Source organism: Vanellus vanellus, assembly GCF_965231255.1.
Source record: "Vanellus vanellus genome assembly, chromosome: 16".
NCBI classification, from domain to species: domain Eukaryota; kingdom Metazoa; phylum Chordata; class Aves; order Charadriiformes; family Charadriidae; genus Vanellus; species Vanellus vanellus.
The window spans coordinates 11,039,837-11,050,913 of NC_138921.1; the positions used below are offsets into that span (position 1 = coordinate 11,039,837).

An 11,077-nucleotide genomic window follows, 5' to 3' on the forward strand; every position below is an offset into this window, starting at 1 on the left:
TGGGACCTACAGGTGTGCCCAAAGGGGTTGGCTGCAGACGGCATTATTCTGCACAAATCCTCATCTTAGCATGGGTCTACATCATTTGGGGTCTGTCAGAATGAGCTCCCTAACCTGTGTTAGGTACAGCTGGAAACACAACCGGGGCCGGATGGGATTAGGAAGTGTCTAAATATATTCTTACTTCTAGCAATGAGGTCACATGTGGGTACAGAAAATATCTGCCTGAACAGCTACGACTGAAACTTACTGCTTCAAGTCCTGCTCAGCGCTCTCAGTTTTTATCAAAGTCGGCAAGTTGTTGATACAGAACACTTGTGAAAATCAAACACTCATCTACATAGCTCCCCATAATTTGAATATTTTGGCTAAGAGTCATATTTTCCTAATATAATTGGATTGGTTTTGTTGAGCTTAACTGGCAGCGTCTCCTGAAATGGCTGAGAAATCAGAAACTCTTTATCATGGAAAGAGGGAGAGGCAATTTGTGACACAAGTGTTGCCCTGTCTTACATTTTTAAGCAATTCTTTTTATTCTGGGATGTTTCTGAGCGAGCTGTTAGCAACCTACCCCCAGCAGTTCACCTTTAAATGTTTTAGCACTTTAAAAGCGTCATGTATTTTCTCTTTAATATGGATTTAAATTGTTAGTCATTTCAAAACCAAAAACCAACAAACACTCCTACTAATGGATTCGGAAAGAATAGTTAGTTTGGCTTAATTTTAAACTAAATACAAATTCTGAACAGCGGAGATCCACGTGCCCAGACCTTTGCTGTCACAGAGGCTGCCCACGTGGATTTTTAGCGGAAGCAGGCTCTAATTGCCAGTCTGTCTCATATTGTTACTCATATTTTTAATGTCATATCAGACACTTTACATGCTGTGTTCATATGACTATATTTTTCTTAATCCTTTGCCCACATGAAATCCTTAAAAACAGAACTTTGAACAGCTTCATATCTTTTCTTCTTTTATTTGTATGCATTCCTTTCCTGAAGTCAACTGTGACCGTTTCAAAGAGAGCACACGCTCTGTACACCGCAGATCCAGAAAGTCTAAAAGAGGTCTGTGCTAAGAACCAATAACTTGATTCAAGCTGTAAATTAGCTGAAATGATTTGAGCTGTCTAGAGTTATTTTTTTATGCCTTCGAACTTTTGGAAACCAGAAGTTGGAAAATATTGTCACATAGCAATTTCCTGTAGGCTCCTTTTTGGATTCTTTTCTTGGTCGTAGAGGGGCCCTTGACCCTGAGCAGAGGGCAGTGTTTTGCCCCAGAGCGGTACTTCAAAATGGAAAGTGCAGCCCTGAGACTATCGCTTCGGTGTGGGTTGATCCCTGCTCTGGGGATCAGGGGTCGGGTCCCGCGTCTCTTACAGCCCGTGCCTTCATTTTGGCACTCTCCTTGTGCTCCGTGTAAATCCCTTCCGTTGGTAGCGGGGAAAATCACTCCAAACCACCCACTGCAAAAGTACGCCATCTCCTCTGACTGACCGCTCAGCGGCAGCCGGGGGGGCCGGGCCGGCTGTGAGTGCATGCTACACTCAGCGCTCGCGCCTACATCAGCCAACCTTTAATGTTCCCCCTCCTGCCGGAACAACCATAGGGCTCCCCCTCACTGGGGCTTCCTCTGTCACACTGCCTAACGCTCATCAGACCTGCCCTCAATGCCTGTCTGTAAGTAGCACTAACAAGCATGTTTCTCTTGCTGCAGCGATCATCCGCGAGAATCATGCTAATATCAGTCAAATTTAAATTGAAGCCCATTTGGGACTTCGCTGTAAATGTTTAGTATCAATCAATAAACATTTCATGTGGTTCTTGGAAACTACAAATTTTACTCCTTTCCTTCTGTTCCCCACAAAGGAAATTTGTAAAATTAAGCGGTATTTAAGAATCCGGTTTTGTAGTCAAGAGTCTTGAAAATTCTGCAAACCACTTGCATAGCGGGTGGCCCCTATTGTCTTGGGCCAGCCAAGAGCGTCCCTGTCTCCTTCCAGTGTCCCAGCAGAAAGTTGAAGAATAATCCCAGGCACAAAATTCCTTGTGATTAGGAGGGGGGGGTCGGGGGGGGGCATAGACAGTAAACGTGGAAGTTTGAATAAAATGAAACAAACATGATTTTTCAGTGTTTGGCTTTTTGTATACGCTGGTAACCTCTGATTCTTACAACCAAGAATGGCTGAAAATTTCGGAATAGTAGTTTTGCAGATAAATACTGTTCAGAGGATTCGGTGGCTTAGAGTAAAGAGGGCGAGCCAACTGCATAAAAAATATTTATGAAACATACATGCTGTTTTGAAACCTTTATCTGCGTTAATAGTTTTGGTAATCTGTGACCTTTTATCACTATGCTAGAGAAAGAGCAACAGCTACTGCACTGTTGTGAGAATGACGTGGGGAAAAATTGCACCTTGTTTTTCTTTTCAAAATAACTTTGATAGCTTTCCTTTCCTTCCCTTCCTCTCCTTGTGATCGGAACAGAAAGAAACAGACGGAGTGGCAGACAGCACACAGTGTCTACAAGAAGGATGGTGGCGCTGTATGATTATGATCCAAGAGAAAGTTCTCCTAACGTTGACGTAGAGGTATTGCCATAACTGTTTACTGTGGTTACCATGTATGGAGGGATGTGGTTGGCATTGATGAGCACTACGACATATTTACAGTGGCTGGGCAAAAAAAAAAAAAAGTTGAGAATTACAAACATCGGTCAAGTGTTTTCGGGCAGATGTCTATGACAAACTTATGGCTTCTGTACAAGTAGATTTATGGTGCCCACTCAAACAATGGCCTTTGTAGGATTTATTTACTATAGCTCAATACATTATATAGTCAGTTATGGATATATGGTTGTGCAATATATGTGTATACATACATCTAAAACAAAAGGCTATATTAAAAACACATGGAGTTATAAATAGTAGGGAATGATTATTTTTCCCAATTGTTTTCAAATTTCCTGTGTATGTTTCCACATAAGAACGCGATTTTTTTTTGAGAAGCGCCTGAGCTCATGCCGACAAGCTGGTAGTGATGCCTGCTTCCAACGCTCTCTAACCAACAATGACACCAAAAATCAACCCTCCTTCCCAACCCAACCCGAACAAGATAGCACAGTAGAAAGCATTCATAATGTCTTTCTTTCTGTGAATTGATACATCTGAGCTTTTGTGAGTGTACATCTTGTTTGTAATCTTTTTTTTTTTTTTTTAATAATTTAAGGATATGGTAAACAACTGAGCACTAGCTAGATCTTCATTTAAAAAGCAGCTGACTGTTAGCTAGAGCTTCGTCTTGGGTTTATCTTCCATTGACCCACATGCAGTCCCCCACCTCTCCATATCTGTCATTAGGGACAAGGGAATCACTTTTCCATTGTCTTTGCTGTTACGCAGTAAGTCCCTCAGTCAAAGCGTGGTGCAATTTTCATTTATATTTGTGTTGTGGTAAGAATGTCAGGGTATACTCAAAGCTCTGAAAAATACTGCGGGTATTCTCAGTTATCCTTTAAAATGTTTGGTTTAATTTGTGAATTTTTTAAATAAGAAAGTGATTTTTGAAATATGCAGGACTTGATGTTTTAAAACTTAACCAGGGTTGCTTGTATTTCTCACTGAACCAAATCTGGTTCTAAATTACGGTGTTTTGAAGTAGTTTGGGCAACAACTCAAATAAATTGTACTGATAAGAGTGCAAAAATTTTATTTGCTCTCTCTTTCCCATGACCACAGGTAACTAAAAATAAGTTTAAAAAAACTAATTACATTACATTTAAACCACGGGCAATCAAAAAGAGCCCGGTACACTGTTTGCAGATCAAGAGACTGGAGATGCCCATCATGAAGCTTTTGTTGACCAACAGTTTAGTTCAGGAACTTTGTTTGAGGCAAGGCAGCCTCAGCTGCTCCCGTTAGTCCTAGCGCGCAGCTCCGTACAGATCGTGAACCTGAGCCGTGTCCCTCCCGCTGGCTTGTTCTCTCCTCAGAGGGGTTGACTGAAAGGGACCTTTGAAGGCAGGTAGTTCAAAGCTTCAGTTTGTTCAGGTTGTTGAAGGCTGTGTGCAGATGCGTTCTGAGGATCGCCAAGGTCCGGGCGCGCTCAGCTGGTTTGTCGCAGGGAGCCCTGGGGCTGTCGAGGCGCTGGTGGGAGAGGTGCCAGATTTAGCAAGCTAAAAAAAAAAAATATTATAAAACAAAAAAAGGTTTTGCTCTCAAAGTTCAATTTGGTTTCACCAAGTGTGTCTTAACATAAAGGAGAGGGAGAAATATTAACGGATCTACCATTAATAAAGACAATGTTAACCTTTGCCTAACAAGACGCGCACTGTCACCTGTTCCTTTTTCTGCAGGCTGAGCTGACGTTCTGCACCGGGGACATTATCACGGTCTTCGGTGAAATTGATGAAGATGGATTTTACTATGTAAGTTGGCTTCTGTTTGGTCGGGTCAAACTGCTACAGACTGTTAGAGCAATCTTCACTCACACGAATTATCAGCTGACAGCCCAGGCGGGTTCCAGGCCTCAATTCCAGCTCGGCGTGGTGTGGGAATAGCCATGACCCTAATTTAGCAAAACCATGGCCCCAGCTGGCGTGCCCAGAAGCAATGTCACAAGAGGGTTAGTGTCACTGTGCCCGTTTTGTCGCTGGGAGACGGAGGCCACAACCAGCCCTGGTAGAGCCGGCACACTGACCCAGGCTCAGCTCCTGCTGCTGCGTGGGCTGTAGGACCCGAGCAGCTCCCTCCGCTGGGGGGGTCCCACAGCACTGCAGAAGGCTCACTCCTGCCCCCTTTCTCTAGGGAGTGTTGTTCAGGCAGCTCAGAGCTGCCGCTACCATTCTGTATTTGCCGCATTCAGTTAGCTGGAAAATGTGTATTTTGATCATACATCCATCTATACAAACATGTGACTGACTTCTAATGGATAAGGCATTTCACGGGGGAGAAAACCCTAGAAAGACCCTGTCCCTACAATAAAGGGTTATTTGATTAAAATAAATCAATAAAATAGTTCAGTATTCTTTTAAGCAGTAGTTAACGGATCGTACTGCTGTCATTCCTTTAGGAGAAGTAGAGTTTGATCGCGGGAGGCAATATTCCAGCATTGCCTGGCCAGCTGAACTGTCTTCACGTTGACAGCAGCTGCCCATCTGCAGCTGGAATGTGCATTTTCCATTTCCACGCCGTCCTGGCCATAGAAAGAGGCCCAGCTGTCTCTTTCAGATGCATTTTAGAAGTGGCCTCTGTTGAGACCCAAAGGAAAAGTTTGCTGGCCTCAGCAGCGCCTTCAGGTTGTGCAGCCCAGCAGCACACGCAGCCGTGGCGCTGCCCTCCTGAGGACCCACCCAGCTGCGTGGGAATGCAGCTCCCGCTTCTCCACTGCCTGGAGATAAAGCACACAGGGGTTCATTTGCTCTCCTTACTCACGCTAGCCCCTGTGGTCTTCAAAAGGGTTAAGGTTAAGGTCCTAAGTGACTGTAGGTGGATATTTCCTCTTCCTCTCCGGCTTTGAAATAGTCAAAAGTATTTCCTTACCTTCTTGGGAACTGACAGTTGCTTTAATTAAAACATTCAGTGAAATTTTCATCGTGTTGCAGGGTGAACTTAATGGACAGAAGGGGCTGGTTCCTTCCAACTTTCTTGAAGAAGTGCCTGATGATGTTGAAGTCTATCTGTCTGATGCACCCTCGCGATATGTTCACGATACACCGATGCGTACAAAAGCAAAAAGGGTAAGCAACTGAATAAGAAAATCTTAAATTTTTATTTTCCATTCCATTCTGTTTCATATATAATTTAGACATTACTTTTTAACATTTTAAATCCATTTGCTCATTTAAAATTAACTTTCAAATAGATAAAATAAAACAAAGAAAAATGACTTTACGTAGCCTTCCACTAGCTCATTACATTTGTAAATAAAGAAACTAAATTGACCATTGGATTTCAGTCATTACAGTACCTTCTATTATAATTTGAGTTGAAACAGCTTTTCCCTGGTGAAAGTAGTTACTTCCTAATGCTTCTAAGCTGCTCTTACTACACGCGGTATCTAGAGGAAAGCAAAAGTTCTTGTGGACGAGAGTGGTAGCAGCATTCCGGTAAAGCCAAGCTGTGAATGCAGCTGATTGATTGACAGCACTCAGCTTTTAATCCGTATGACTTCCTGGTCCAACTGGCATTAGTTAATTGCCCACAGACTTCTCTTTTATGAAAGAATAATCATGTTTAGAGTATCTCATTTTGGTTTTGTTTCATCACTGCAATACTTTTATATATTATATATTTTATATATATTTTTATTTCTTTGCTCATCTGCTTGGAAACAGAAGAAGAGTGTTCATTTCACACCTTAATAAGGCAATGTAGCCTTCACGTAAGTGAGCAACTGAAGATACCAATAGAGATTTCAATTAAAGCTACCTGGCTCTCTAATGCAAGTCTTGAAACTTAATTGTGGGGAAAAAAAAAAAAGAAATATGTCTCCAAAAGCCTTGGCCACAGAAGAATAGGCTGTCTGCTTTTACTGTATCTAGCCAAGTCAATTTAGTTTTTTTAGGAGACAAATCCTTTAAAAAGGAATCTTTAGAAATAAGTCAATTAGACCTCACTTTATGAAGGTCAACCTTTGGAACATATTTCTTCCCGAGCTGACTGTTTATGTTTACATAGAAAGGAGAGTTTGATGTCTAACTACCCTACAACCAAAAGCTGCATATTGCATTGTTAGCCAACCTGGGATGTAAAAATTCCAAGCTCCTACATCAAGAGAAAAGCACAACACCCCCAACCCTTAAAGACCATACAAATGACACGTAAGCTGATACGTATGGTAGTTTACAAGGGTATAGTTGGTTTTGAAACTCATTACACTCAAATATAGCTACTTAAATTGTCTGCCTTAAAATGTGTTTTCCATAATCGATTATACCCAGTTTGCCTAAGACCAACTATTCAACAATTCTGAAAAAATCCCTTCACATGATACAATTTACTTGGCTTTTCCTAGAAAGTGCACATTTGAAATATCAGCAACTGTTTGGTTTACCAATGCAATAAAAGTCTCTATGAAAGATGCAGCTCACTGAATGAATGCATTAGACTAAATATATGGTATCTTCAGGTGTACGTTGGGGTGCTTTACCAAGTTGGTTTTGGTTTTTGGTTTTTTTTCATTAGAACTAGACCTTGATTTAAAATCAAAGTAGGCTTGAAGCCCCTTTGCTTAACTCCCTGTTGCACAAGCCAGTAAATTGCTAATGTTTGAACTTGAACTACAAGATAACAGGGGTCCCCAAGGCATGGATTCTGCTGTGAAAATATCACCTTAATCGATAGCGTCACATCCTGTCAGCCAGGCACTGTAGTTAGGATAGGCTGAGTAGAAGTAGCTTTAGCATTTTCATTCAAGTGCTTTTGATGATTGAAAAAAAAAAAATAGTTGTTTAAGATATTTAGGAATGCTGTCATCTAACTATCGTACAAGTATTCACCTTCATTCAGCAACATCATAGCTGCAGCACACGCATCAAGCAGTCAGGGTCTTTAAGCTTTCTTTGATTGTGATTAAGGTTCATTTTAGCTTTTTCTTTTTCCTTTTCTTTTTTTTTTTTTTTTTTAAGCCAGTGTGCCATCTTCTCAAATATGTACATAAAGTTTGCTAGCCAATTCTAAAGAAAAGGCATTTAAAGGACATTAAAAAAAAAAAAAGTGATCATGTAGCATTTTAAACTTCTTCCAAAAAGTTTGGCTTCTATAGATTGCTAATCTGTAGTAATTAACACATTTATTTTTCTTAAATCTATAGCTAAAAGTATCCCTATTAATTTTTGTACAATCACAGTATGGAAATGCAAAACCAAACCCCATTTTGTGGCTTTTGTGGCCAGAACTATGGCAAAACCAATTTACCCAACTCTTTCTTTAAAAAAGTATAACCAAACCAGGGCTCTATTGGAGTGTTTTCTATTGTCTATACTTTTTTTCTCAAAGTTTCTGTATTTTACTTTAAGCCCATACTGTTTTTTAAGCCACAAAAAAGAAAGGAACCAGCCCTTTTGTTTAAGTGGGTAATGGGACAAGTAATGTTACCAACTTTCTTGATGATAATAGCTTTTAAGCTTTCAAACATTCAATAAATTATAACAATGTACCTAATAGGTTCCTCCTGAGAATACAGGTACATCCCGGAGAGCACCATCCCCCACAGTTCATCTCCATTCTGGGTCACCTACGTCACCTATGGGTTCTGGTAGTCCCGGGAGAGGCAGGGATATGTCCTCGAAAAAGAAAAAGGGGCTGCTTTCCAAAGGCAAGAAACTGCTGAAAAAGCTTGGTGCAGTGAAATGATTCATGTACTCCTGGACAACTTGTAAAGCTTCCAGTCTGTGTATTTTATTTTTTTTTAAACGTCAAAACTAGGGCTTTCATGACTATGCATTACAACTTTCCCAAACCTTTGCATTTTTAACTCTGACATCAATAGAATCATGTGAATTGCTTAAACAAAATGGCAAGAAAAAAGGAAGTGCATTTGTTGTTGCAAATATGCTTTTATTTAAAAAAAAAATAACGTTGTGGGCTTATGAGCAGAAGAACATGGTTTTATTTGAAGTCAACTCAACACCTGCAACTCCATTGGATAAACCTCAGCCTTTGTTCTCCTTTAGCCAAGAGTGGGGGGAAGAAAACTCTATTCATTGATTCCTGGTTCAGAGAGCTCACCCCACTGTATCTAATATTTATCACAAACAAAAATGGTCTTGAAACTCCTAGTTTAATCAGCCTTGATGTTTTGCCTTATTAATGCACAATGATTTGTACTGTCTAATAAATATACAGCGTATACTTTGTATGTACTGTGTATTCAACTGTCTTCATCTTCCCTAAAACATGGTAATTTAAGATCAAGTACTATGTTACTGACTCCATTCAATGTCTGATGTAACTCCTAGGAGTTTGGAAGTGCTGTGCAAAATGCTTTCTTTTTGATTTTTTGCCTTTTTTTCCTCAAACCAAACCCCTTGTATCAGTTTCCTTTGTCAACATTTTCACTAAACTGAAATCAGATACAGTGTAAGTTATTCAGAGGCTCACCCAGTTTCAACCGTGCAGCCTCCAGCTCTGGAGTTCCTGTTTCACCGTTCTAAATTACTAGGGGGGGGGAAGAAAACAAACCAAAACACAACAAAAACCTTTACTCCCCAACTTTTTTTCCTGTGGAGGTACAGTCCTAAGTTAAAAGGCATTTTCATGTTGATGATGTCACATTCAAGACAAAGCGCATGTCTAAAGTTAAAAGTGAAAAACTGTTACACACACTCAGCCGAAGCCAGTAAAAAGGCTGCAACAGCTGATAATCAAATATTAATTGCAATATTGGCATCTCAATAAAAACAAATCTTACACATTGATGGCAGTCATTGGCTGTTACTATTTTGTAATTCTTGTCCATTTGTAAATTGTTTTTACTGTTTATACATACTTTTCAGACTGCCTTTCTTTTTGTAATTTATGGAAGGTTTATAAATGAATGATCAAAGCTTCCCCATTGTGTCTTCAGATAATAATGTAAATTACTGTAAGATACCGTGTGCTAGATTATAACATTTAATTAAAGAAAATAACTGGCCTAAATTTGTGGTAAAGTACTGTGTGGGTGTGTGCATGTGTACAACTGTTGTGTATTATATTTTATATAAATAAATAATTTGATATTTTGTAGAGTGCAGTATGTTTCATGAATCTACTGTTATCAGCTGCTGGATGATTGTGTCAGCCTTCCCTCCTTTTCTAAAGGATTGGGCACAAGGGCCAAGACCCTGCCCAGGGAGCGGTTATTAAGCACACAGTAACAGCGCAGTCTCTGTGCTCAAATGCTGCGCCCACATGGAAAAGGAACAGTCTGCAGCGGCCATTTCCTACCCTTCCACTAGCTCCTTTTCTGCTGACCTCAAATAACAGAAAGCAGATCAGAAGGTGACAGGTATAAATAAATGATACGCAATGAGGAAGAAATACAAAATACTAAGTACCAAATAGGGAAAGCTACCACTGTAACCTCAGGAAGACCAAAATATTTGCCAAAACACCGCTATTCCTCTCCATTACAAATTTCACGTGGAAGGAAGAGGTTGGTACAGTTCTCTCAGCCAAGGAGAAAAAAAAACCCTGAACTAAATACAAGTTATAGAGCTCCCTCATTTTCCAGAGCTGTGGACAGCTGCTGATTAAAGGCTCACCTCAATGCAAGACTCCGGGAGCTTTCCAGAGATAAAGAATGGTTAGAAAGTTACACTAGCATCCCTCACGCAGTATGCCCAAAGCCCAGTCTTGATGGATGCACGCAAATACATCTAACAGGATCAAACAAGCAAGGATTACAGCAACAACTTTATTTAAATCTCACAAAGAAAAGGAACAAGGTTCACAACAACTTAGTGTAAAAAAACCAAACCAAAACAAAAAAAAACAACAACAAAAAAAAAACCAAAACAGCACCAATCTAAGTGCTTCCATATGCACTAGTTTGACTCTGCAAAAATGCAAAATGCAAAAATCTGAAATCAGCTTCCATCAACGTAAAGCAAACAGCAGCTGTGAATTAAGCTACTCCTGTTGAATAGTTACCAATTAAAGCCATACAGACCTAACTATTGGCCATTACTTGGAACTGCACAACCAAAAAAACACCCATGAACAGTAAAACTATCTACTTTTTTGCACATCAGTGCACTGATATTCTTTGATGGAAATTGTTTTTCTCATTTAACAAGCATGCAGTTAAACTTCAACCACGAGATTTAGTTCATTCCAGTTATAAATTTGCAGTTGTCTAAAATGATTACTCACACTATGTAGTAAATACGAAGTTACAAGACTAAGAAAAATCATGTCAGTAGGACATCCATCACACAGCCCCCCCGAACAGCATTCGAGCTTAGACAAAGCCATCGTTTTTTGTGGAGAGAATACTGTAGCCTTAGATAATAAAGGTGTTCCTAAAGCTGTGATAAGATACAGAAATAAATTTTGCCTCTGACACCCGTTCCTGAAACTTTGGTATACACAGAA

General features: G+C 40.1%; 1 protein-coding gene across 7 annotated transcripts in view; it reads left to right on the forward strand.

The window, feature by feature from the left end:
- RIMBP2 (RIMS binding protein 2) overlaps window positions 1-8,469 on the forward strand; it is a gene marked incomplete at both ends in the record, with an annotated part of 55,813 nt that extends 47,344 nt beyond the window's left edge. For 4 of the 7 annotated variants that reach the window (XM_082491472.1, XM_082491471.1, XM_082491474.1 and 1 more), the window contains 4 exons: window positions 2,487-2,590; window positions 4,354-4,425; window positions 5,602-5,736; window positions 6,334-6,360. In XM_082491472.1, the coding sequence (XP_082347598.1) occupies window positions 2,487-2,590; window positions 4,354-4,425; window positions 5,602-5,736; window positions 6,334-6,360 (338 nt within the window). Of the gene's footprint in view, window positions 1-2,486; window positions 2,591-4,353; window positions 4,426-5,601; window positions 5,737-6,333; window positions 6,361-8,164 lie in introns of those variants that run through there. The other 3 variants (XM_082491470.1, XM_082491473.1, XM_082491475.1) reach the window with 2 other exon arrangements.
- Between the last annotated feature and the right edge of the window lie 2,608 nt (window positions 8,470-11,077).